This window comes from Dendrobates tinctorius, unplaced genomic scaffold (assembly GCF_039654945.1).
Source record: "Dendrobates tinctorius isolate UK_male_01 unplaced genomic scaffold, ASM3965494v1 ptg000063l, whole genome shotgun sequence".
Classification (NCBI taxonomy): domain Eukaryota; kingdom Metazoa; phylum Chordata; class Amphibia; order Anura; family Dendrobatidae; genus Dendrobates; species Dendrobates tinctorius.
In genome coordinates this window covers 27598142-27625908 of record NW_027361731.1, presented here as the reverse complement: position 1 = coordinate 27625908, position 27767 = coordinate 27598142, and the positions used below count along the sequence as shown (strand labels likewise).

The 27767-nt window shown below is 50.6% G+C and overlaps 1 protein-coding gene across 5 annotated transcripts in view; it reads right to left on the bottom strand.

Annotated features, from left to right (window-relative positions):
• The window catches only part of CEP112 (centrosomal protein 112), a 71213-nt gene extending 44077 nt beyond the window's left edge, over positions 1-27136 (bottom strand). For 3 of the 5 annotated variants that reach the window (XR_012233011.1, XM_073579740.1, XM_073579741.1), the window contains exons 1-15: positions 26840-27027; positions 26424-26614; positions 24520-24662; positions 23528-23618; positions 23171-23251; positions 21520-21567; positions 21323-21400; positions 5807-5893; positions 1809-1908; positions 1615-1733; positions 1053-1196; positions 654-808; positions 450-579; positions 268-360; positions 135-194 (exon numbers count right to left, since the gene is read on the bottom strand). Coding sequence is in view for 2 of the 5 variants with exons in the window: in XM_073579740.1 (XP_073435841.1) it covers positions 135-194; positions 268-360; positions 450-579; positions 654-808; positions 1053-1196; positions 1615-1733; positions 1809-1908; positions 5807-5893; positions 21323-21400; positions 21520-21567; positions 23171-23251; positions 23528-23618; positions 24520-24662; positions 26424-26614; positions 26840-26942 (1623 nt within the window). In the remaining 3 variants the exon portion in view is untranslated. The other 2 variants (XR_012233012.1, XR_012233013.1) reach the window with 2 other exon arrangements.
• Positions 27137-27767: the final 631 nt, after the last annotated feature.

Below are 27767 nucleotides of genomic sequence, written 5' to 3'. Positions count from 1 at the left end.
GGCACCTCTGTGGGGGTCCTCCGGGCTGAACCTATAAATAGGGCGGCTGGTGACCTTACACCCTGCTGTGCAGCACATCTCCCACAATGCACTACAGCAGAGCCTCTGGCGGTGCAGCACCAGCACCCTCTTACCTTTCTCTCCCACTGATGCTCCATTTGCAGCTTCTCCCTCTGGACTTTGCTTTCTTGCTCCTGTAAGAGAGGAGACTTCATATAAGCGGGATGCTGGGAGATGCAGTCCGACATGCTGGGGAGGAGGACGCACCCGCATATCCTGCTGCAGCTGGTGCTCGCGCTCTTGTCCTTGCTGTTTGCTCCGGGCCAGGGACTGCTCCAGCTCCTCTACCAGCGCTGAGGCCTGTGGAGAGGCCGGGGGGCAGTGAGACCGGGGGTCAGCGACTACCCGTACACATGGCATACATCGTGCCTGTCCTCCCCCGCACACACCTTGGCTGCGGCCAGCGCACTCTGCTGGGTGATGTAGTCCACGTCAGACTGGTGCTTGCTGTGCAGTTGCTGCAGCCGCTGCTCGTGGTCACGGCTCTGCCGATCTCGCTCCTTCTGTGCGGCGCTCAGCCTGCAGACACAAGAACACATGGAGCAGACCTGAGTGATACAGAGGCGGCGGATGTAGCAGAGCCATGTACGCACCGTGCACTCAGCTGTTGGACCTCTGCGCGTGCCTCCTGCCAGGACGCCTCCAGCTCGGCCTTCTCCTGAGACAACTTCTGCCGCTGGAGACTACTACTCTCAGCCTCTACAGTAAGCTGATGCACCCGAGCCTCCAGCTCCTGCACGGTCTGAGCCTGGGGGTGAAACGCAGACAGATATCACCTGCTGCCTCCGCGCCCACCTAATGAGCCCCCCATCTAATGTCAGCACCCGCAGAGCACCAGGGGGCCACACTCATGGCGATCAGTGTTCACTGCAGTTCTGGCATCCTATTCATGTAGCAGGAGGCGCAGGATGAGTCCAGTCAGGGTGGGCTCTACATGTATGCGTATCAGGGAACCCCGGACCCCACTCCCTGCAGATGCCGGGGACACTCACTGTGGCCGTGGTCTGGGACACATAGTCGCCCTCCATCTTCAGCAGCCGCGCGTTGGTGTCGTCCAGCAGCTCCTGGATGTTCTCTGTGTGTCGCTTCTGGAGGTCAAACTTCTCCTGTTCCATGTCCGCCACCGCAGAGTGCAGCTGTGCAGGAGAGGGACACAGCTGCTGCAGCACCTCTTACATCTCACCTTCTTCTCTCACTGCAGCCGCAGGCTATCGGCACACATCTCTTCTGCTGCAGCACGTCTTACATCTCACCTTCTCCCACTGCAGAAGCAGGATGTCGGCACCCTCCTCACATACCACAGCTGCTGCAGCACCTCTTGCATCTCACCTTCTTCTCTCACTGCAGCCGCAGGCTGTCGGCACACATCTCATCTGCTGCAGCACCTCTTACATCTCACCTTCTCCCACTGCAGAAGCAGGTTGTCGGCACCCTCCTCACATACCACTGCTGCTGCAGCACCTCTTGCATCTCACCTTCTTCTCCCACTGAAGCCGGAGGCTATCAGCGCTCTCCTCGCACAACGCAGCTGCTGCAACACCTCTTACATCTCACCTTCTTCTCCCACTGCAGCCGCAAACTGTCAGCGCTCTCCTCGCACAGCTTCCTCAGCTCGTGGATCTGCGCCTCTTTGGTCTCACGGATGAGCTGCGACTCTCGGAGAACAGTCTGCACTGCGCACAGGGAGGACACATAAGCAGAGCCTCTCCACCATGGGGGTTGTCATCCCCGAGTAGCCTTAGCCTCACCTTTCTTCTCCAGCTTCCTGGCCTCCTCCTCGGCCTCCGCCTGCTTCTTTCTATACAGGTTCTTCATTTCTTCTATCTCATTGTTCTTTCTTTCCAGAATCTAATAAAAAAAAAAAACAACACACAAATCAATGCAGCGTCTAGCGGGGGGCGAAACTGGGGGCTCAGGACCTGAACTGACCAGATTTTAAATGATCATGCTGCAGAGATGTAATCACAACTCTGCACTTTCTCAGCTGACATCTCCCATCATCCCCTGCTTGTCTGCAGCCACTGCACCACCATCTTCATAAAAGAGGAACGAACTGCACAGTGTAAAAGGGAGCACGTGCACAAGAACAGTGAGTACAGCTCCGGAGTATAATACAGGATGTAACTCAGTATCAGTAATGTATGTACACAGTGACTGCACCAGCAGAATAGTGAGTGCAGCTCTGGAGTATAATACAGGATGTAACTCAGGATCAGTAATGTAATGTATGTACACAGTGACTGCACCAGCAGAATAGTGAGTGCAGCTCTGGAGTATAATACAGGATGTAACTCAGGATCAGTAATGTAATGTATGTACACAGTGACTGCACCAGCAGAATAGTGAGTGCAGCTCTGGGGTATAATACAGGATGTAACTCAGGATCAGTAATGTAATGTATGTGCACAGTGACTGCACCAGCAGAATAGTGAGTGCAGCTCTGGGGTATAATACAGGATGTAACTCAGGATCAGTAATGTAATGTATGTACACAGTGACTGCACCAGCAGAATAGTGAGTGCAGCTCTGGGGTATAATACAGGAGGTAACTCAGGATCAGTAATGTAATGTATGTACACAGTGACTGCACCAGCAGAATAGTGAGTGCAGCTCTGGGGTATAATACAGGATGTAACTCAGGATCAGTAATGTAATGTATGTGCACAGTGACTGCACCAGCAGAATAGTGAGTGCAGCTCTGGGGTATAATACAGGATGTAACTCAGGATCAGTAATGTAATGTATGTACACAGTGACTGCACCAGCAGAACAGTGAGTGCAGCTCTGGGGTATAATACAGGATGTAACTCAGGATCAGTAATGTAATGTATGTACACAGTGACTGCACCAGCAGAATAGTGAGTGCAGCTCTGGGGTATAATACAGGATGTTACTCAGGATCAGTAATGTAATGTATGTACACAGTGACTGCACCAGCAGAATAGTGAGTGCAACTCTGGGGTATAATACAGGATGTAACTCATGATCAGTAATGTATGTACACAGTGACTGTACCAGCAGAATAGTGAGTGCAGCTATGGGGTATAATACAGGAGGTAACTCAGGATCAGTAATGTATGTACACAGTGACTGCACCAGCAGAATAGTGAGTGCAGCTGTGGAGTATAATACAGGAGGTAACTCAGGATCTGTAATGTAATGTATGTACACAGTGACTGCACCAGCAGAATAGTGAGTGCAGCTCTGGGGTATAATACAGGATATAACTCAGGATCAGTAATGTAATGTATGTACACAGTGACTGCACCAGCAGAATAGTGAGTGCAGCTCTGGGGTATAATACAGGATGTTACTCAGGATCAGTAATGTAATGTATGTACACAGTGACTGCACCAGCAGAATAGTGAGTGCAACTCTGGGGTATAATACAGGATGTAACTCATGATCAGTAATGTATGTACACAGTGACTGTACCAGCAGAATAGTGAGTGCAGCTATGGGGTATAATACAGGAGGTAACTCAGGATCAGTAATGTATGTACACAGTGACTGCACCAGCAGAATAGTGAGTGCAGCTATGGGGTATAATACAGGAGGTAACTCAGGATCAGTAATGTATGTACACAGTGACTGCACCAGCAGAATAGTGAGTGCGGCTCTGGGGTATAATACAGGATGTTACTCAGGATCAGTAATGTAATGTATGTACACAGTGACTGCACCAGCAGAATAGTGAGTGCAGCTCTGGGGTATAATACAGGATGTTACTCAGGATCAGTAATGTAATGTATGTACACAGTGACTGCACCAGCAGAATAGTGAGTGCAACTCTGGGGTATAATACAGGATGTAACTCAGGATCAGTAATGTAATGTATGTACACAGTGACTGCACCAGCAGAATAGTGAGTGCAACTCTGGGGTATAATACAGGATGTTACTCAGGATCAGTAATGTAATGTATGTACACAGTGACTGCACCAGCAGAATAGTGAGTGCAGCTATGGGGTATAATACAGGAGGTAACTCAGGATCAGTAATGTAATGTATGTACACAGTGACTGCACCAGCAGAACAGTGAGTACAGCTCCGGAGTATAATACAGGAGGTAACTCAGGATCAGTAATGTATGTACACAGTGACTGCACCAGCAGAATAGCGAGTGCAGCTCTGATACAGGATGTAACTCAGGATCAGTAATGTAATGTATGTACACAGTGACTGCACCAGCAGAATAGTGAGTGCAGCTCTGGAGTATAATACAGGATGTTACTCAGGATCAGTAATGTAATGTATGTACACAGTGACTGCACCAGCAGAATAGTGAGTGCAGCTATGGGGTATAATACAGGAGGTAACTCAGGATCAGTAATGTAATGTATGCACACAGTGACTGCACCAGCAGAACAGTGAGTACAGCTCCGGAGTATAATACAGGAGGTAACTCAGGATCAGTAATGTATGTACACAGTGACTGCACCAGCAGAATAGCGAGTGCAGCTCTGATACAGGATGTAACTCAGGATCAGTAATGTAATGTATGTACACAGTGACTGCACCAGCAGAATAGTGAGTGCAGCTCTGGGGTAAAATACAGGATGTAACTCAGGATCAGTAATGTAATGTATGCACACACTGACTGCACCAGCAGAATAGTGAGTGCAGCTCTAGGGTATAATACAGGATGTAACTCAGGATCAGTAATGTAATGTACGTACACAGAGACTGCACCAGCAGAATAGTAAGTGCAGCTCTGGAGTATAATACAGGATGTAACTCAGGATCAGTAATGTAATGTACGTACACAGTGACTGCACCAGCAGAATAGTAAGTGCAGCTCTGGAGTATAATACAGGATGTAACTCAGGATCAGTAATGTAATGTATGTACACAGTGACTGCATCAGCAGAATAGTGAGTGCAGCTCTGGGGTATAATACAGGATGTAACTCAGGATCAGTAATGTAATGTATGTACACAGTGACTGCACCAGCAGAATAGTGAGTGCAGCTCTAGGGTATAATACAGGATGTAGCTCAGGATCAGTAATGTAATGTATGTACACAGTGACTGCAGCAGCAGAATAGTGAGTGCAGCTCTGGGGTATACTACAGGAGGTAACTCAGGATCAGTAATGTAATGTATGCACACACTGACTGCACCAGCAGAATAGTGAGTGCAGCTCTGGAGTATAATACAGGATGTAACTCAGGATCAGTAATGTAATGTATGTACACAGTGACTGCACCAGCAGAATAGTGAGTGCAGCTCTGGGGTATAATACAGGATGTAACTCAGGATCAGTAATGTAATGTATGTACACAGTGACTGCACCAGCAGAATAGTGAGTGCAGCTCTGGGGTATAATACAGGATGTAACTCAGGATCAGTAATGTAATGTATGTACACAGTGACTGCACCAGCAGAATAGTGAGTGCAGCTCTGGGGTATGACTCCGACTTCTTCCTGTGATTTTGTTACAGGCTCACAGCCATGATTAGAGTGGTATGGAGGCTGTGTTATCCTTTTGTCTCCCTGGTCACATGACTCTCCGTAAGTATGGGTCAGTTTTTCCTTTAACAGCAGAATCAGCCTCTGAAGCTTCTGACAGGTGACCAGACATTCCCATCTGCTGGTAAGGCCTTTGAAGTGCCTGATGTTTCCTCGCCCAATATAGGAGGGCAGAGACTGGACGGCAGGTGATTCCGGGCTGACCAGGGATAATAGCGGAGGAGATGACACTCAGCTCTATCACCGGTTTCGGACACTGTAGCAGCCGCCACTCACCTTCTGGACGTCGGCGTCGTGTTTCTGCTGCATCTTCAGCTTCTCCTCATGAAATTTGGCCTCCATTCCCTTTATCTTCACATCCATCTACAGAATACAGGAAAAACAATGTCAGTGAATAAGGCCAGATCCGACCCCAACAGAGGATCCCGGCCAAGGTCAGATCTGACCCCGACAGAGGATCCTGGCCAAGGTCAGATCTGACCCCGACAGAGGATCCCGGCCATTGTCAGATCTGACCCCGACAGAGGATCCCGGCCAAGGTCACATCCGACCCCGACAGAGGATCCCGACCAAGGTCAGATCCGACCCCGACAGAGGATCCCGACCAAGGTCAGATCTGACCCAGACAGAGGATCCCGACCAAGGTTAGATCCGATCCTGACAGAGGATCCCGGCCAAGGTCAGATTCGACCCAGACAGAAGATCCCGGCCAAGGTCAGATCCAACCCCGACAGAGGATCCCCGTCAAGGTCAGATCCGAGTCAGACAGAGGATCCCGACACCAAGGTCAGATCCGACCCCAACAGAAGATCCCAGCCAAGGTCAGATCCGACCCAGACAGAAGATCCCGGCCAAGGTCAGATCTGACCCCAACAGAAGATCCCAGCTAAGGTTGTAATTCAGACACTTATTTTAGAGTTTCCTCATTATGAGCTCCAATTCCTGTCAGCTAAAGGGACTGATGACGTTTACCCTTCCAGGCCCAAAGTCTGGCAGCGGTCGCCCCGTCTCCGCACAAGAGCCCACATGCGGGGCGTCCCAATATCCAAGTTAGACAGAGGAAAAAGCAGGAGATGTCCTTTTTTTTAACCCATAAACTTTTATTAATTTTAAATAAAGTCATATTAACAACCATTTAGCCTCCAGTGATTGTACATTGTTACAGAAAGTTTCTCAAAATATTAATAGGCTAAACATAATAATAATTTGACACAGCTAAATATTATAGGAAAAAGAAGGGGGCAGGGCGGGGGTGCTGGCATCAGATCACTATCCCGTATATTACCATGAATAGCTCGGTCCCATCTCTGTGACCGCAGTGTGAATGGTCGCCAGCTGTCCCGTCTCCTCAGATATGATGTTGTATTATCGGTGGATGCAGCAATTATCTTCTCTGATAGACAATTATCATTCACCTATGCCACGATCTCAGTCAGTGACGGACATTGGGGGTTTTTCTGTGATTTTAGGTCTAGTAGCTATGAGGATGTGTGTAATCACCGGCCTGACCTCGTGCGGGATTAGATCTAGGTCCATGGCCAGAAGCGCCGGCTCTCTCCCGATCTGATCTGCCGCTAATCTGAGACTGTAGATGGGAGACTGCGTCCCAGCGCTGCCTTACTCTATGGCTCCTCCAGCAGACATGGAACATATCTGCGCTGGCGTCTCCGCACCTCCAGCGCACATCTGGGGAGCTGCGGCAGATCTTACGCAATCTGTATGGTGTGAGTCCCCCCTGTACAGCAGCGTTCTGGCGTTCTCCAGGTGATAGGGGCACTTAGTGTGTCCCCATCATTGAGAAGGACGGCCGCCATTGCCCCGGGGTGATCCCGCACTGCAGATCAGTCTCCCATTGATGGAGATACGAGTCCAGAGAGGGGAACGTCTCCTCCAGCACATGGTTGTAGCTCACGGCCAGCGCTCTCATCTGCCGGGATGGGGCGAGGAGCATCGGCTGTAGTTTGGAGGGTTGTGAGAATATTATATCTTTATTCCCTGTAGAAAATGTCTCATTTGTAGATATTTATAATGATCTCTATGTGGACGCTGGTATTTCTCCCTGATCGTAGAGAAGGATAACCACATTCCTTCCTCATACATGTCCCCAATCAGTAGGACTCCCAGGGATTTCTGGTTATGAATCTGGAGGTCCGGGATACACCGCTCCAACGTCTCTATGGGGGCATTACAGAGCGCCAATAGTCTGCAGCTATCTGATCAGAATGCTCCACACTCCCAGCGCCACTTCCACCGTTGGTGGCAGACACAATTTCCTGTCATCGCCAGGAGTAGGTCCGGTAGTGAAATGTGAATAAGAAAAGATGCAACGTTTGAGGACTTTATGTGAATGTTTCTCAATTTCTGTACAGTGTCTGTCATCCTTATCATTCCACATAAACCTCAGTAGTTCAAATATGGCTGCCCTATAATATCTCACCACTGAGGGGCAGCCCAGTCCTCCCTCTGTTATTGGTATGTATAATATGGCTGCCCTATAATATCTCACCACTGAGGGGCAGCCCAGTCCTCCCTCTGTTATTGGGGTGTATAATATGGCTGCCCTATAATATCTCACCACTGAGGGGCAGCCCAGTCCTCCCTCCGTTATTGGGATGTATAATATCTCACCACTGAGGGGCCACCCAGTCCTCCCTCCGTTATTGGGATGTATAATATCTCACCACTGAGGGGCAGCCCAGTCCTCCCTCTGTTATTGGGATGTATAATATCTCACCACTGAGGGGCAGCCCAGTCCTCCCTCTGTTATTGGGATGTATAATATGGCTGCTCTATAATATCTCACCACTGAGGGGCAGCCCAGTCCTCCCTCTGTTATTGGTATGTATAATATCTCACCACCGAGGGGCAGCCCAGTCCTCCCTCTGTTATTGGTATGTATAATATGGCTGCCCTATAATATCTCACCACTGAGGGGCAGCCCAGTCCTCCCTCCGTTATTGGGATGTATAATATGGCTGCTCTATAATATCTCACCACTGAGGGGCAGCCCAGTCCTCCCTCTGTTATTGGTATGTATAATATGGCTGCCCTATAATATCTCACCAGTGAGGGGCAGCCCAGTCCTCCCTCAGTTATTATGGTGTATAATATGGCTGCTCTATAATATCTCACCACTGAGGGGCAGCCAACTCCTCCCTCTTTTATTGGAATGTATAATATCTCACCACTGAGGGGCCGCCCAGTCCTCCCTCTGTTACTGGGATGTATAATATGGCTGCTCTATAATATCTCACCACTGAGAGGCAGCCCAGTCCTCCCTCTGTTATTGGGATGTATAATATGGCTGTTCTATAATATCTCACCACTGAGGGGCAGCCCAGTCCTCCCTCTGTTATTGGGGTGTAGAATATGGCTGCTCTATTATATCTCACCACTGAGGGGCAGCCCAGTCCTCCCTCTGTTATTGGGATGAATAATATGGCTGCTCTATAATATCTCACCACTGAGGGGCAGCCCAGTCCTCCCTGTTATTGGGATGTATAATATCTCACCACTGAGGGGCAGCCCAGTCCTCCCTATGTTATTGGGATGTATAATATGGCTGCTCTATAATATCTCACCACTGAGGGGCAGCCCAGTCCTCCCTCTGTTATTGGGGTGTATAATATGGCTGTTCTATAATATCTCACCACTGAGGGGCAGCCCAGTCCTCCCTCTGTTATTGGGATGTATAATATCTCACCACTGAGGGGCAGCCCAGTCCTCCCTCTGTTATTGGGGTGTATAATATGGCTGTTCTATAATATCTCACCACTGAGGGGCAGCCCAGTCCTCCTGTTATTGGGATGTATAATATCTCACCACTGAGGGGCAGCCCAGTCCTCCCTGTTATTGGGATGTATAATATCTCACCACTGAGGGGCAGCCCAGTCCTCCCTCTGTTATTGGGATGTATAATATGGCTGCTCTATAATATCTCACTACTGAGGGGCAGCCCAGTCCTCCCTCTGTTATTGGGATGTATAATATCTCACCACTGAGTGGCAGCCCAGTCCTTCCTCTGTTATTGGGATGTATAATATCTCACCACTGAGGGGCAGCCCAGTCCTTCCTCTGTTATTGGGATGTATAATATCTCACCACTGAGGGGCAGCCCAGTCCTCCCTGTTATTGGGATGTATAATATCTCACCACTGAGGGGCAGCCCAGTCCTCCCTATGTTATTGGGATGTATAATATGGCTGCTCTATAATATCTCACTACTGAGGGGCAGCCCAGTCCTCCCTCTGTTATTGGGATGTATAATATCTCACCACTGAGGGGCAGCCCAGTCCTCCCTCTGTTATTGGGGTGTATAATATGGCTGTTCTATAATATCTCACCACTGAGGGGCAGCCCAGTCCTCCCTCTGTTATTGGGATGTATAATATCTCACCACTGAGGGGCAGCCCAGTCCTCCCTCTGTTATTGGGGTGTATAATATGGCTGTTCTATAATATCTCACCACTGAGGGGCAGCCCAGTCCTCCTGTTATTGGGATGTATAATATCTCACCACTGAGGGGCAGCCCAGTCCTCCCTGTTATTGGGATGTATAATATCTCACCACTGAGGGGCAGCCCAGTCCTCCCTCTGTTATTGGGATGTATAATATGGCTGCTCTATAATATCTCACTACTGAGGGGCAGCCCAGTCCTCCCTCTGTTATTGGGATGTATAATATCTCACCACTGAGTGGCAGCCCAGTCCTTCCTCTGTTATTGGGATGTATAATATCTCACCACTGAGGGGCAGCCCAGTCCTCCCTGTTATTGGGATGTATAATATCTCACCACTGAGGGGCAGCCCAGTCCTCCCTATGTTATTGGGATGTATAATATGGCTGCTCTATAATATCTCACTACTGAGGGGCAGCCCAGTCCTCCCTCTGTTATTGGGATGTATAATATCTCACCACTGAGGGGCAGCCCAGTCCTCCCTCTGTTATTGGGGTGTATAATATGGCTGCTCTATAATATCTCACCACTGAGGGGCAGCCCAGCCCTCCCTCTGTTATTGAGATGTATAATATAGCTGCTAATAGAGAGGCGATCGCTCGGAGTATAGAGGGGCGATCGCTCGGAGTATAGAGGGGCGATCGCTCGGAGTATAGCGGGGCGATCGCTCGGAGTATAGCGGGGCGATCGCTCGGAGTATAGCGGGGCGATCGCTCGGAGTATAGAGGGGCGATCGCTCGGAGTATAGAGAGGCGATCGCTCGGAGTATAGAGAGGCGATAGCTCGGAGTATAGAGAGGCGATCGCTAGGAGTATAGAGGGGTGATCGCTCGGAGTATAGCGGGGCGATCGCTCGGAGTATAGCGGGGCGATCGCTCGGAGTATAGCGGGGCGATCGCTCGGAGTATAGAGGGGCGATCGCTCGGAGTATAGAGGGGCGATCGCTCGGAGTATAGAGGGGCGATCGCTCGGAGTATAGAGAGGCGATAGCTCGGAGTATAGAGAGGCGATCGCTAGGATTATATTACCGGCAAACCCAAATCTGGACAGCACGTCGAACAAAGACTCCCAATGCACCCAATCGACCGCCTTTTCGGCATGTACAGAGAGGAGCCTAGAGGGGGTCTGTCTCCCTCCAGCCACATGGATGCTATCGATCATCCTCCTCGTGCCATCTAGTGTCTGTCTAGACTTGAACCCCCACTTGGTCTTTATGCACTAAGGCCGGGATTATTTCCAAGATCCTATTAGCTTGGATTTTGGTGTAAATCTTAAGTTCTGTGCTCAACAATGAAATTGGCCTAAAATTGACGGTCCGATTAGGGGTTTTTCCTGGTTTGGGGATGGGTAGAATTGTTGCCTGAATCATCTCTTCTGGAATTATCCCCCCTTGCATAAAGTTTTGGAAAATTGACGTCATGTGAGGGATCAGTAGATCTGGGAATATTTTGAAGTGTTCGCTTGTTAGACTATCGGGGCTGGGGGACTTGATGCTTTCATTCCTCCGTTTGCTGTATTTCTGTTTGGCATATTGGTTGATTCAACATGTGTAATGTGTCTTCCGGTATTTTAGGAAGCTTTACGCTCTCTAAGAACTGACTTATTAGATGGGGGGTGGTAGTGTGGTATTTTCCTGTAGATTATAGAGGGATGAGTAGTAATGTGAGACGGTATTGGCAATTGCCAGGGGTTATACTTGTATATTATATTTGTTTGGTCTCCCTGTACGTGGGACAATCTTTGTTTGGATACGTTGCCAGCTTTTTTCCCCTGCCAGTAATATTTGGCTTTTCCGTAGATTGTGCTCGTATGTGTGTTGGACTAGTTGGTAGAGCTCACACCTTAGTTTCTGTAATGTTTGGAGAGTTGTGGTTCTGCGTCTCTTCTAGTGCGGTTATATTCTGATTAATTTCCTCTATTTGGCGTAGTCGCTCGTTTTTGTTTTGGGGCGCCATCTGGAGCAGTTTACCCCGGATGTCGGCCTTGTGGGCACACCATACTGTAGATACGGACACATCAGGTGTGTTATTGTGAAATATTCTGATAATGCTTCCTGTCATTGGGGCCTAATTTTATGGGATGTGATTAGATATTTACCCTACATGGGGAATATGTTGGGTGATGGTATCCCTCTGTAATTCGGCAGGAGATGGGGGCGATCCGACCAGGTGATGTTCCCTATCGTGGCGATTGGATGTCCTGTAATAACCACTGATCTGTGACCATTAGATCAGTCCTGGAGTCACCTCTATGGGAGTGTGAGTAGAAGGTGTAATCCCGCTCGGAGGCATGTAGTACCCGCCAGACATCATAGAGTTCTTCCGTCAGGAGGGTCTGAGAGAGTGATCGGGTGTTTTCTCTCTTTTGAGGGGGTACCGATTTATCAATGTTGGGACAAGGGGTGATAAAGTCCCCGCAGACTAACAAGGCGCCTTTTTAACCTTTGCTATTACCGCCAGGGTGTCCTTCAGAAATTAGATCTGCTTGGAGTTAGGGGCGTAAATGGAGACAATTGTGTAGGTCTTGTTATTTATGGTGCAGACTAGGATGACGTATCTGCCCTCGTCACCCACTACGCTGATGATGAGCTGGAAGGCGACGGTGTTCTTTATCACAATTATTACTCCTCTTTTTTTATCAACTGCATGGGAGTGAAAGACATCTGGGAAGTTCCTATTCTGCAGTCTGGGGGCGTCAGCGCTATTTAGGTGGGTTTCCTGAACACAACACTTCTGCTGTCAGGGATTGGGCCTCTTTCCATAGAAGGGATCTTCTAAACTGACTGTTCAGTCCTTTCACATTAATGCTGGAAATGTGAAGAACCATGTACAGATTACAGATAAAAGCTGTGTGTCACCACCAATTAGGAAAAAATGGGGGAACAAAAAAAAAAACAAACAAATTTTAATTTGGTGAAGAAAAAAAAAAACCTAACTGTTTCAAAAATAGAGTTCGGATCTAAGTGGACCTCCTGGATATGCTCCACTATCCAGCATATAGTGGGGGGGGGGGGAAGAGAAACAAAACAAAACAAAAATCTCCTCTCGTGCCTCCGCAGGCCATGGTGAAAAATAGTCTTGTATTCTCTTCTCTTGTTCATGTCCACTCTCTCTCTCATCAGGGTGGGCGGCTTCTTCTTCTTTAGTGGGGAGCTGGTATCCTCGTCCACTGTCGCCAGCGACCACTTCTGCAGCAGAGTCATGGCCTCTTGGGGGGGGGGGGGGGGGGGGGAAGAGTCAGGACCTGTGTGACCCCATTCTTGGTGACGATCACGGTTAGGCCCCACTTGTACGCGATCCCGTTGTCCCGTAGGATGTTGGTGGCGGTGGAGAATTCCCGCCTTCTGTTGAGGGTGACGGCGGAGAGCTCGGTGAACACCAGGATGCTCTTGAACCTCTCCGGGCGCTCCGGTCCGCCCGCTGCTGCTTTACTGATGGCTTCTTTGAAGTGGTAAAAATGAAGCCTGGCAATTACATCCCTGGGCGCAGAGGCGAGGGCACATTTTGGTTTGGGGATCCTGTGCGCTCTGTCTATTAGGAGGTCTCGTTGTTTCGCTTTGGGGACTAGTGCAGTAAAGAAATCTTTTAGGAACTCCTTCAACGCGTCCGCAGCAACGCTGTCTGGTATACCCCTGAAGCGCAGGTTGCTGCACCTGGAGTGGTCCTCCAGCTTCAGTTTTAGGGCAGTGATCTCCTCATCTGCCACATTGTGAGCGTCCACAAAGTGGTTGTGGGCTGTGGCGACTCCTCCAGCTTCTCCTCAGTAGGGCTGTTCTGTCCCCTATGCACCCAATGTCTTTCTGTAGTGCAGTGAAGGCTGCGGTAATGTCACTGTGTATGGCGGCTTCCGATCTCCTAGCAGGGACTTTAGTGTGGCCTCAGTGATGGGGTGCCCCGTGTCAGGTGCATATACTTGCGGTTTGTTGCTCTCCCTTTTGGGCTCCTGGGTGAAGAACTGCCCGATCTCTCCTGTGCCTGCTCTGCTGCATTCATGCCACTCTCGGGGGAGGTCTGACCCTGTGTCAGGAGATCAGACCCCCCCAGAGTACTCCACACCGCCACTGGCCACATGGTGAGTGCTGCGGTGGCCATCTAGATTTTTCCCGGGCACCGGCACAAAAACCAGTACCCTGCCTGGGGCTGCTCCCCGGCTCCTCTTACCGTGTCCCATCAGTGCCCGGACCCTGCCTGAGGCAGTGGTAAGTGAAAGCGAGGGTTTCCCCCGCTGCTGCGGGCCGCAGGAGCACAGAGCTAGCGTTTCCTGTTCCCGCTCAGCTCCTCATCCGGATACGCCCCCAGTAGATGTCCTGAACACCAACAAGCAGACATAAAATATATGGGGTCACCGACGCACAACATTGGGAATGTGGAGACACGGGGAAAGTTGGTGCTCTCGTCCATTGGCCTGGCGGTCTTTATAATGACCGCATGGACCAGGGCTCATACCGCTGAATGGCTGCGCTCTCTCCGCATGGGTAGAACACTACTCAGACAACATAGGGTGAGGGTAACAGTGTGGCAATACGTTATTGTACCATAGACCGACACTAACCTATAGAACTGTGCCAAGCAAATACCCTCATCCAGTGCTAATCTGCCCAGGGGAGCGGGCGCTCAGTGGAATGAGCCCTGGTCCACGCGGTTTCAGCTAGTGGACTAGAGCACCCACTGACCCCTCGTGTCTCCACACTTGGTGGGAGCAGTGGAACAATACTCAGCCTGACGGATCCCAGGGAGCTGCAGGGGACTGGTGTTCTCAGACACCATCCAGGGCTCCACAACCAGGGCTACAGCCAGACCCAGCAGGTTAAGGACGCCACCATGTCCAACCCCACCAACTCAGCCCTGGGAAGAAAGCCAGAGTGGACATATAGCCTCAACAAGCAACGGCAGGGATGGGTGTCCGCATGAAGAGCTGAGCGGTCGCAGGCAGCTCTAGCTCCGTGCTTCCGCGGACTAACAACGGCTCACAGCAGCAGAAAACCGCAGGGAAACCAGCTCAGAACGCACACCGCAGCCACATTCTGGTTGGCTATGGGGAGCTTCACCTGGAGCAGCGCTGGGCAGTATCGCGGTCTTTGTATCGGCGCCTGGGAAAATCCAAGATGGCCGCCACAGCACTCACTATGTGACCACAAGCAGTGTGGAGCGTGCTGGGGGGGGGGGGGGGGGGGGGGGATGGTGTAAGATCCCGATGCCGAGGCAGACGTGATTGGAGAGGAGCATCAGCGGTATGGAGCAGGCACAGAGGGAGATGAACAGATCACCATGCAGGAGTCCAGGAAAATAGTCAGGCAAGAAACCACAAGTATATGCACCTGCCACACAGCTCCACTCCATCACAGAGGCCACACTAAACACGCAATACAGAAAGACATTGGGCACATAGAGGACAGAACAGCCCATATTGAGGAGTAGGTGGAGGAATTCACCACAGCCCACAACCACTTAGTGGACGCTCACAATGAGGCAGATGAGGAGATCACCGCCCATATCTGAAGCTGGCGGACCGCTCCAGACGCAACAATCTGTGCTTCAGGGGGATACCAGACAGTGTCGCTGCGGACGCATTGAAGTTGTTTCCTAATAGATTTCTTTACCGCACTAGTCGCCAAGGCGAAACTGCGAGACCTCATAATAGACAGAGCGCACAGGATCCCCAAACCCAAAAGTGCCCCCGCCTCAGCGTCCAGGGATGCAATTGCCTGATTTCACCACTTCAAAAAAGCCATCAGTAAAGCAGCAGCGGGTGAACCAGAGCACCCGGAGAGGTTCAAGAGCATCCTGGTGTTCACCGACCTCACCGTCATCATCCTGAACAGAAGGCGGGAATTCTCCACCGCCACCAACATCCTACGGGACAACGGGATCGCGTACAAGTGGGGCCTAACCGTGATAGTCACCTAGAATGGGGTCACAGGTCCTGACTCCCCCCTCCCCCCCCCACGAGGCCATGACTCTGCTGCAGAAGAAGCGGTTGCTGGTGACGGTGGACGAGGACTAAAGAAGAAGACGCTGCCCACCCTGATGAGAGCGTGGGCATGAACAAGAAAGCAGAAGACAAGCTCTTGACCATGGTTTGCAGAGACACGAGAGGAGAATTTTTGTTTCCCTCAATGCCCCCTGTAGTGAAAATATGTATATGTATGGCCGGCAATTAACTAACATGTCCGTAGGCTGCAGGTTTCACAAGGATCATAGCAAATGTTTCCAGGCTGCAGCTCTTCACAAAGGTCACAACATATGTTAAGTTGAGAAGAGACAGTTTTCCTGGTCTCCGGCCCCAGGGGGCCTTCCTGAGAGTACACAAAATTGGAGACATTTCATACCTTCGAAGGTAGATAACAAATTGCAGCCTGACACTGTATATTTACTATGAGAAAGAAAGGTTACACAAAGTGTTTAAAGAAAAAAAAAAAAAAATAACGTATTCATTGGTAATGTAGCCATGGTCCAGTCACAAACCAGGAATATTAACATAAGAGGCTGGTCTAGAAAGCTGATCTCCAGGTTAAAACTATAAATTAGGACTTAAACAGAAAGATGTTCACAGTTGAGGGACAGCCGAGCTGATGTGATCCATTTCATATTCCTCCCTCCCTCAGTGAACAGAATACCAGATTGCAAAGTTTAAATATTTCTGTGTTTCTCCCTTTATTTTTTTTATAACCGTTTTGCATATTTGTTTGTCACTTGTTAATTCCATTTTTTTTATATCCTTTTATTGCAAGCACTGTACCTTTTCTATTAAAGCTTAAAACTTCAAAGTTTGAACCTTGTATGCTGTACCAGAATCCATAGCCTTAGAGTGTGTGATCCTGGTGATTGGCAGACAGTAGCACTTCTGGGACTCATTGCCCATGTTTAGTGAGTGGTGGCAGAGTGTACGAAGCGGGGTGTGTGGTCTGTGTCAGGGTGATTTATGCTCCCACTGCAGCATAGGACAGAGGTTGGGTGCTGTACATGGTTCTTCACATTTCCAGCATTAATGTAAAAGGACTGAACAGTCCGATCAGAAGATCCCTTCTATGGAAAGAGGACCAATCCTCACATGACGTCAATTTTCCAAAACTTTATGGAAATTGGGAAAATTCTGAAAAAAAATTATTCAGGCAACAATTATACCCCTCCCCAAACCAGTGGAGCGATCGCCGCTCTATACTCTAACGTCAGCCTCAGTTCTCATTTCAGGAATGATGTCAGAGACATTTATTAATTTAATGTGGCGAGATATTATAGGGCAGTCATATTATTATACATCCCAATAACTGAGGGAGGACTGGGCTGCCCCTCAGTGGTGAGATATTATAGGGCAGTCATATTATTATACATCCCAATAACGGAGGGAGGACTGGGCTGCCCCTCAGTGGTGAGATATTATAGAGCAGCCATATTATACATCCCAATAACAAAGGGAGGACTGGGCTGCCCCTCAGTGGTGAGATATTACAGAGCAGCCATATTATACATCCCAATAACAGAGGGAGGACTGGGCTGCCCCTCAGTGGTGAGATATTATACATCCCAATAACAGACGGAGGACTGGGCTGCCCCTCAGTGGTGAGATATTATACATCCCAATAACAGAGGGAGGGCTGGGCTGCCCCTCAGTGGTGAGATATTATAGAGCAGCCATATTATACATACCAATAACAGAGGGAGGACTGGGCTGCCCCTCAGTGGTGAGATATTATAGAGCAGCCATATTATACATCCCAATAACAGACGGAGGACTGGGCTGCCCCTCAGTGGTGAGATATTATAGAGCAGCCATATTATACATACCAATAACAGAGGGAGGACTGGGCTGCCCCTCAGTGGTGAGATATTACAGAGCAGCCATATTATACATCCCAATAACAGACGGAGGACTGGGCTGCCCCTCAGTGGTGAGATATTACAGAGCAGCCATATTATACATCCCAATAACAGAGGGAGGACTGGGCTGCCCCTCAGTGGTGAGATATTATAGAGCAGCCATATTATACATCCCAATAACAGACGGAGGACTGGGCTGCCCCTCAGTGGTGAGATATTACAGAACAGTCATATTATACATCCCAATAACAGAGGGAGGACTGGGCTGCCCCTCAGTGGTGAGATATTATACATCCCAATAACAGAGGGAGGACTGGGCTGCCCCTCAGTGGTGAGATATTATACATCCCAATAACAGACGGAGGACTGGGCTGCCCCTCAGTGGTGAGATATTACAGAGCAGCCATATTATACATCCCAATAACAGAGGGAGGACTGGGCTGCCCCTCAGTGGTGAGATATTATAGAGCAGCCATATTATACATCCCAATAACAGACGGAGGACTGGGCTGCCCCTCAGTGGTGAGATATTACAGAGCAGTCATATTATACATCCCAATAACAGACGGAGGACTGGGCTGCCCCTCAGTGGTGAGATATTATACATCCCAATAACAGAGGGAGGACTGGGCTGCCCCTCAGTGGTGAGATATTATACATCCCAATAACAGACGGAGGACTGGGCTGCCCCTCAGTGGTGAGATATTATACATCCCAATAACAGAGGAAGGACTGGGCTGCCCCTCAGTGGTGAGATATTACAGAGCAGCCATATTATACATCCCAATAACAGAGGGAGGACTGGGCTGCCCCTCAGTGGTGAGATATTACAGAGCAGCCATATTATACATCCCAATAACAGACGGAGGACTGGGCTGCCCCTCAGTGGTGAGATATTACAGAGCAGCCATATTATACATCCCAATAACAGACGGAGGACTGGGCTGCCCCTCAGTTGTGAGATATTACAGAGCAGCCATATTATACATCCCAATAACAGAGGGAGGACTGGGCTGCCCCTCAGTGGTGAGATATTATACATCCCAATAACAGAGGGAGGGCTGGGCTGCCCCTCAGTGGTGAGATATTATACATCCCAATAACAGAGGGAGGACTGGGCTGCCCCTCAGTGGTGAGATATTATACATCCCAATAACAGAGGGAGGACTGGGCTGCCCCTCAGTGGTGAGATATTATACATCCCAATAACAGAGGGAGGGCTGGGCTGCCCCTCAGTGGTGAGATATTACAGAGCAGCCATATTATACATCCCAATAACAGAGGAAGGACTGGGCTGCCCCTCAGTGGTGAGATACTATAGAGCAGCCATATTATACATCCCAATAACAGAGGGAGGACTGGGCTGCCCCTCAGTGGTGAGATATTATACATCCCAATAACGGAGGGAGGACTGGGCTGCCCCTCAGTGGTGAGATATTATAGGGCAGCCATATTTGAACAACTGAGGTTGATGTGGAATGATAAGGATGACAGACTCTGTACAGAAATTGAGAGATCTCACAAAATCCCTAAATTTTGCGTTTTCTTACTCACATTTCACTACCGGGCCTACTCCTGGCGATGACAGGAAATTGTGTCTGCCACCAACGGTGGAAGTGGCGCTGGGAGTGTGGAGCATTCTGATCAGATAGCTGCAGACTATTGGCGCTCTGTAATGCCCCCATAGAGACGTTGGAGCGGTGTATCCCGGACCTCCAGGTTCATAACCAGAAATCCCTGGGAGTCCTACTGATTGCTTCCTCATACGTGTCCCCAATGTGGTTATCCTTCTCTACGATCAGGGAGAAATACCAGCGTCCACATAGAGATCATTAGAAATATTTACAAATGAGACATTTTCTACAGGGAATAAAGATATAATATTCTCACAACTCCCCAAACTACAGCCGATGCTCCTCGCCCCATCCCGGCAGATGAGAGCGCTGGCCGTGAGCTACAACCATGTGCTGGAGGAGACGTTCCCCTCTCTGGACTCGTATCTCCATCAATGGGAGACTGATCTGCAGTGCGGGATCACCCCGGGGCAATGGCGGCCGTCCTTCTCAATGATGGGGACACACTAAGTGCCCCTATCACCTGGAGAACGCCAGAACGCTGCTGTACAGGGGGTACTCACACCATACAGATTGTGTAAGATCTGCCGCAGCTCCCCAGATGTGCGCTGGAGGTGCGGAGACGCCAGCGCAGATATGTTCCATGTCTGCTGGAGGAGCCATAGAGTAAGGCAGCGCTGGGACGCAGTCTCCCATCTAGAGTCTCAGATTAGCGGCAGATCAGATCGGGAGAGAGCCGGCGCTTCTGGCCATGGACCTGGATCTAATCCCGCACGAGTTCAGGCCGGTGATTACACACATCCTCATAGCTACTAGACCTAAAAATCAGAAGGAAAACCCCCAATGTCCGTCACTGACCGAGATCAGTCCATTGAGGCAAGTGGCCAGGAGACCGGAGGGTCGCAAAATGGTTTCTTTGAATGCCTCCATGGGTCCATGTGACCGTGGGGTCCCAATCTGGCTTGTACCAAGTGTCTCCATGGGTATAACGATGGTCAATGGAGCAGATCTGTACTTTATTCTTTCAAATGATGTCAGCTTAAGGACCATGGCCCTCTGTACAATGTCAATCTGTGTTCCCCTTGATGGAGCCATGGTGCCTTGGCTGTGTTTCTGTAGAGTCTCCTTGCAGATGGATAGAGATCCATTTCTATAAACACATCTGTGGTTCAGGCCAACATCCACATGTCAGGATGAGATTAACTCTCACTGTAGCACAATGAAAGATAAAAGGATGGCACTCACCGTTACCAAAAGTAGAAGTCTTTATATCATGGATAAAATGCATGGGCTCGGGAGCAATGCAGGGAGTGTGGACGACGGCCGTTTCGCGCTCCTGCATTGCTCCCGAGCCCATGCATTTTATCCATGATATAAAGACTTCTACTTTTGGTAACGGTGAGTGCCATCCTTTTATCTTTCATTGTGCTATTGGATCTTGTTATATTTCTTCAGGATTGAGCACCCGCTCCTTGGGGTATGTGGCGTCCGTATAGTGTGTGAAGGGTCTCTTTAGATTTGTTTCAGAGACCACGGTGGTGCAGCGGTGCCAAATCTGTTTCTCTTTTTTGGACTTAACTCTCACTGTGAGTATACAATCCACCTGCAGTTTTTCATTCACTGTTTTGCAGCTCAACAAGCTACATGGACTTCTACCATGGATAATCAACATATTAGCAAACATCGATTGTTTAGTAACCATGCATCACAGTCCTCCAAAAGACAGCAGACAACCGGTAGGAGCGGATACAAGAGGTAAACAGCAGCCATACAAACCACAGGCATCAAACCAAGAGTCACCATTCAAACGCAGGACAATAGTCTAGGCTTCCAGACCTACTATACATACATGGCTGACAAATATAATTCAATGTTATTGTCTTTACGGGAGGGGACACACAGAGCACAGACCAAGCAAACAACACAAGACGGAATTTACTATATACCTCCTTCTTATGTAACCGGGAGAGGGAATGTTCAACCCCGAAATCAGCACTTCTACCGAGTCGAGAGTCCGGAGAGATCTGCGCAGAGATAATCAGTTATATTATACAGCGGTGACATCACCGCTCTCCAGATATCAGTTATATTATACAGAGGTGACATCATCGCTCCCCAGGTACAGGGAGGATCGTGCACGTACTGGGGTGAGCGGTGGGGCCTTCTCCCGCAGGTACCTTGGGTTTTCTATCTAGGGATAAGACACGGGATGTTACTTTCGTCGCATACTCAGAGATGACGATATGATCAGGACAAGACTGTGCTGCAGACCCTGCACCGCTCTCCACCAATGATTGGGAGACTGCACTGAGCAGCTTCTCTGTCTCCACTGACCGCTGCTCTTGATGAGACACCGGACACAATTGCTTATTGCGCAATCCCCCAAATACCCGGCTGCTGTGTTACATGGAGGCTGTATGGGGCGCTGTAGATCATTACTGGAGATGGGGAAAGATGATGCACTGACAGCCACTGTGATGTTATGATTGGCTTACAGAGGAGGAGAGCAAGCCCAAGCTAAGCCACAGAAAACCAGTGAGGTTGGTAACTAAGCGGATTGCAGACCCCTGATCCTGTCCACACAACCAGCAGTAGCCGTGGAGCGTACCTACGATGATCCTAGATGCCTCGGCACAGCCGGAGAGCTAAATAAGCCTAAAGCAAGAAAAGGGGAAGTCTAAACTGCCCCAGAGCAGATCCCAAAGGAATAGACAGCCCCCAACATGTATTGTCGGCGAGACAACATGAAAACACAAACGCAGGTAGGAAAATAGACTGAGCAAACGATGGGGCCCACACTAACTAGACAGGACAGGACAGGAAAGACACTGTCTGCAATCACGCAAAAAAAGTCCAACACGTCTGATGCAAAAAATACTGAAGTCACTCGACTTCGCCCCCTACTATATCAGCACTCTGGTATATTCTGAAAGCAGAGCAAGAAGAGGCCAATCTAATAAGGGACAAAAACAAACTGGCACAAGCAGTAACATATGGATGGTGATTCAGCACAGCCCCAGCCAGGACTGGCTGACCACACAAAACTGAGATAGACAAAACCAGATCAAATGTGAACAGAATAGCAAATGAACACTTAGTTTCCAGCTCAGTCCCTGCATGCTCAGCTAAGACCTCAGGAGGCAGGAAGAAAATCACCAGCAGGGATAGAGGGAGTCGGCTGTCTTAAATCCCAGTCTGAAACCCCAGATCTCCAATCATCTTCCTCATTATCAGGTGGCAGGCCTCTGTTAATCAGATCAGCTCCATTACCTCCAGTAACCACCAGAGGGAGCCCAGAAAGAACTCGCAACCCCTCTGTCAATCTGACAACCTTCAGTAGTAACCAGAGGTAGGCCAGAAAGCGAATTCACAACACTGATCTGTGATAAAGGGAGGGGCATCGGCCCGAAGGTCATAGAGACCACCACCGGCAAATGTAAGGAGACAATCAGCAAGCAGGTGTACAGATAGGAAACCGACAATGTAAACAGTCTCCAGCCCCGAGGGACCAACACAGAGCAAAGAAGCCCGGTCTTGTGCCACATTATGTCTCCAGTCACCTCCAGAGCTGCAGTCATAATTCTGCTGTTACATCGTGTCTTATCCTCCAGTCCTCAGCTCTGCAGGATAAGACCTAATCTAACAGCAGTGTACTGACTGCAGCTCTGGAGGTGACTGGCAAATAAGACATGATGTAACTGCAGAATAGTGAGCACAGCACTGGAGGGTAAGACATGATGTAACAGACTAGCGAGTGCAGCTCTGGAGATGAGCCGCCAATGTGAAGCTATTACCCCAAGATTCCAGCTGGTCAGGACGGTCTCCAGGTCGCTGTCATCATGACTGGCCGGCAGCCTCTTCTTAATGCGACCTCCCTAGAACAGAAAAACAAGGAGCAGAGAAACAATCAGCAGCGACGCTGAGCGCCATTTCCCCCCTCCAGTTACATATAGCCCCAGATGGAAGTAGTAGTGCCCCCTGCTGACTAATACTGGTACGCAGAGCTGACAATCTAATGCAACCTCCACACTGATGGAGCACATCTACTTAGAGGCCCCATACAATCATGCCAGGAGTAGTCCCAGAGCATATAGCCAGCTATCATGTACCAGGCAGTGTCACCCCCATAGTCAGAACGTGAAGGGTCTTACGAAGCGGGCGGCATCCTGGGAGTCCTCCTCGGTGCGGTGTGGGGGGCTCAGGGATCTCATGGCCAGTGCCCGGCTGTAAGAGTACTGGAGCCTGGAAAAGAAGGAGACATCAGAGGCAAAAACACGATCGACGATGAACCCACCCCACATATCGGTGCAGCAAGGTGAGGGGAGGAACCATTAGCACCAGCAATCCACATACTCATGGCAGCCCCGAATATGCAACGAGCAGCAGATCTGTCGGTCCAGAGAAGATGGAAAAGGGATCACCACCCCAGTATGAAGAGGAAAAATCCAGTGTGGAAACCGGAAAGTAAAACAGCCAATTTCATTGAAGAAATAAATCCCATCCATAAATACACGGTAAGTGCGGCTCTGGTCACAGTGGATACAACCCACACGTTTCAGCTCTGATGAGCCTTATTCATGGTTGTTTAGTTTAACCCCCGAAGGTTTTTTGGTTCTGAGTTTTCGTTTCCCGCTCCCCTTCTTCCCAGAGCCATAACTTGATTATTTCTGTCAATATGACCACGTAAGGGCTTGTTTTTTTGCGGGACGAGTTGTACTTTTGTACGACACCATTGGTTTTATGAGTTCATAGACAACAAACATGCCTAGGTTCTTTATCTAAGTGGTGAAAAAAAAATTCCAAAAATTGAGCCATTTTCCGAGACCTGTAACGTCACTACTCCCATCATCCCGGGAGACCACAATGCATCATCACTACTCCCATCATGAAGCCTATAGGAGACTGTCTACACTTGGAACATTTTCAGTCACTGAAAGGAAGCAAAATTTAAAAACAACTGGGGTAACCACAAGAGAGGGGGGAGGGGGGGGGCGGCACATCACCCTCCACCGTGCTTTACCCTGCAGCTGTGCCATGCCCCTCCACCATGCTTTACCCTGCAGCTGTGCCATGCCCCTCCACCATGATTATAAACAAAGTTGCGGCCACGTCACACACCAGGCCCCCCGGCCGGGGCACACACCTGTCTGGTGAGGTCACAGATGTAGACTCCTCCCTTGATCCTTCCTCAGCTTTGGCTTCCAGTTCGCCCTGCACCCAGTCTGGCAACGCTCCAGAACCAACGCCGTGAAAGTGTAGAGAGTGTGGCTCATCAAAGTATATAGACTGCAGGAGAAAAAGAGAAAACCTGATACACAGTACACGGCTGTTACCCATTGTGGCGTGGCTAAGGGTTGTATAGTTGATGGGAGCGCTCTGTAATGTAAGCCCTAATATCATTCTATTTCTGATGTTTTGCAAGGACCTGTAGTGAGGTCACAATCACATGACCCGTCAGCTGCTTGGTTCGTGGGTGTGGCTGGAACTTTATAAGCTAGACTACTCCTGAAACACAGGGCTGTATGTGGGGAGGGACAAGCCTCCTGTGTGTGCTGAGGCTCCAGGACTGAGCCTGAAGGAATGGACATTTATGGTTTTTTTTCTCTTGAGCTGAAGGCTTTCTTTTTGGTGATCTCCTGCTTTGGTTTATGAAGCAATAAGCCCTATGAACTTTACATGGAACGTGCCTGATTGTCTCCTGCTGCACCTGAGCGAGTGAAATCCCTACACCGTATCCACAGTACACGGCTGCTGCCCGTATCCACAGTACAAGGCTGCTACCCGTATCCACAGTGTTAGGCATTCAGCGGTCTCCCATTCCTCTCCGGCCACATCGGAGGCTGCTCAGCAGACTCGTCGATCCCGGCGCTCTGTTCAGACCAGAACTGTGGGTTTGGTTGCTGCTGCCACCTCTGGTCCAGCTGTAGCAACGCATGGTTGTCAGCAGCAAGCTACTCCAGGGACTAAGTCCTCCTTTCGGTCCACTGAGCATGCCCGTGGGATGATCTCTCATTGGAGATCGAAGGTCACATGCTCAGGTCCTTCTCCAGCTCAGATTGGACCATAAGAAAAGGTCAGGAAGGTCCCAGAAGGACGCGGCTTTAAAAGGTTCGCATGGCCGAGCGGCCATGCGCTAGTATAGACTGCATTACCAGACTATGAGGAGTGAGTGATGTATGCGCATATAAATGTCTCTGGTGAATGACTCATTAAGAAACCCCTACCCTTGGTACGCATGTGTTGTGCAGCCTAGCCTGTTAAGCGCCCAGGCTTAGGTGTAGGTAGGTCAGAGACTGAGACAGGCATCAGTCTCCACCAGTGGCTCGGCACGCCACGGTGCACGTGCTCTACACTCCGTAGTCAGCGTCTATAGCGGCGTCAGCAGGTGCGATGCCGCGCGCTCAGAAGATCTAGAGGGACTGACCCCGTGTCCTTGGGGCAGAGTCCTGTGACCACTTTCTGTGCCCTCCATGGCTGGGCTCTGGGAGCTTAACAGGCTCTGGCATTTATGTTCAGCTCTGTGAGTTAACGGAGTTCGCTTCTGTTCACACTGGGTGACGTTAACCCGCATGTGACCCTTTGTACACCGCTTTATTCTTCCGCCATAACTAAGCAGCAGTGTACCACCCCTGCACGGCAGACCCCGGGCTGCGAACACATCTTACTATTATTTTATTTGGTGCGTTCCGCCAGCCCTAACACAGCACAGGGCTGTCGCATATATCCCGTACACATGGCCGCTACCCGTACATACGGCTGCTGTATATATCCCGTACGCACGGCACAGTGTGTACCCCGCGCGCACGGCTGCTGTGTGTACCCCGCGCGCACGGCTGCTGTGTGTACCCCGCGCGCACGGCTGCTGTGTGTACCCCGCGCGCACGGCTGCTGTGTGTACCCCGCGCGCACGGCTGCTGTGTGTACCCCGCGCGCACGGCTGCTGTGTGTACCCCGCGCGCACAGTACAGGGCTGTTGTATATATCCCACACACGGCTGCTGTACATATCCCGTATACACCCCCCACGCACACAGCACATGCTCCGTACCATGTATGTGGGCAGAGTCTTCAGTGTGCCATCCTCTGGTTTGTGGGCGAAGGGTCCTTCCAGAACCCCCCGTTTCAGCATGTGGAGGAGGAGCTTGGCGTACAGGTTCCGGTTCTTCCTCCCAGTAATGCCGCTTCCTGCTCCTGACGGGTCGCACAGCTTTTTGATCCATAAGGCGCACCGCTGGCGATCTGAAAGAAGAGATTATGGGATGGCGTAGGGATCATAGGGATGGCCGTACTGAGAGATTATAGGGGAGCAGGCTGCCACCTGCTGGTGGGCCTGCAGTACTGGACAAGGACACAGCCAGTGTATGAGGCCGCCGGGGGGCTCCACACGGATGTCATGTGACCAGCACGCGTCTCAGGGCTTGTGCCCACGGTCACTAAACGCAGCAGGTGTGAACGTGGCCTTACCCAGCCTCTGCGGAAGCTTCAGGACGTGCGGCTTCATGTCCACCAAGTAATGGTCAAACTCGGCGTCCAGCGTCTCCCAGGCCTCTTCCTGAGCGGCCATCATCCCCCTAAAGACACACAGCGGGTGAGGCGCACCGGGGGGCACAGCGCAATCAAGCGACAGCCGAGCGGCCACACTGTGCGCCAGCATTCACCTGCACACTGCAGCTTTTCAAGAGCGGCGCCCACTGACAGGATGACGCGATGACGTACTTCCGGCTAACTGCCGTCCCGTCACCATGGAAACGGATGCTACGGAGACTTCCCTCTCGTCCTCTGCTGTCCCCAGCGGCGCTGCCCTGTACTGACACCTCCGTCCTCTACTGCCCCCAGCGGCGCTGCCCTGTACTGACACCTCCGTCCTCTGCTGCCCCCAGCGGCCCTGCCCTGTGCTGACACCTCCGTCCTCTGCTGCCCCCAGCGGCGCTGCCCTGTACTGACACCTCCGTCCTCTGCCGCCCCCAGCGGCGCTGCCCTGTACTGACACCTCCGTCCTCTGCTGTCCCCAGCGGCGCTGCCCTGTGCTGACACCTCCGTCCTCTGCTGCCCCCAGCGGCCCTGCCCTGTGCTGACACCTCCGTCCTCTGCTGCCCCCAGCGGCGCTGCCCTGTACTGACACCGCCGTCCTCTGCCGCCCCCAGCGGCGCTGCCCTGTACTGACACCTCCGTCCTCTGCCGTCCCCAGCGGCGCTGCCCTGTGCTGACACCTCCGTCCTCTGCTGCCCCCAGCGGCCCTGCCCTGTGCTGACACCTCCGTCCTCTGCTGCCCTCAGCGGCGCTGCCCTGTACTGACACCTCCGTCCTCTGTTGCCCCCAGCGGCCCTGCCCTGTGCTGACACCTCCGTCCTCTGCTGCCCCCAGCGGCGCTGCCCTGTGCTGACACCTCCGT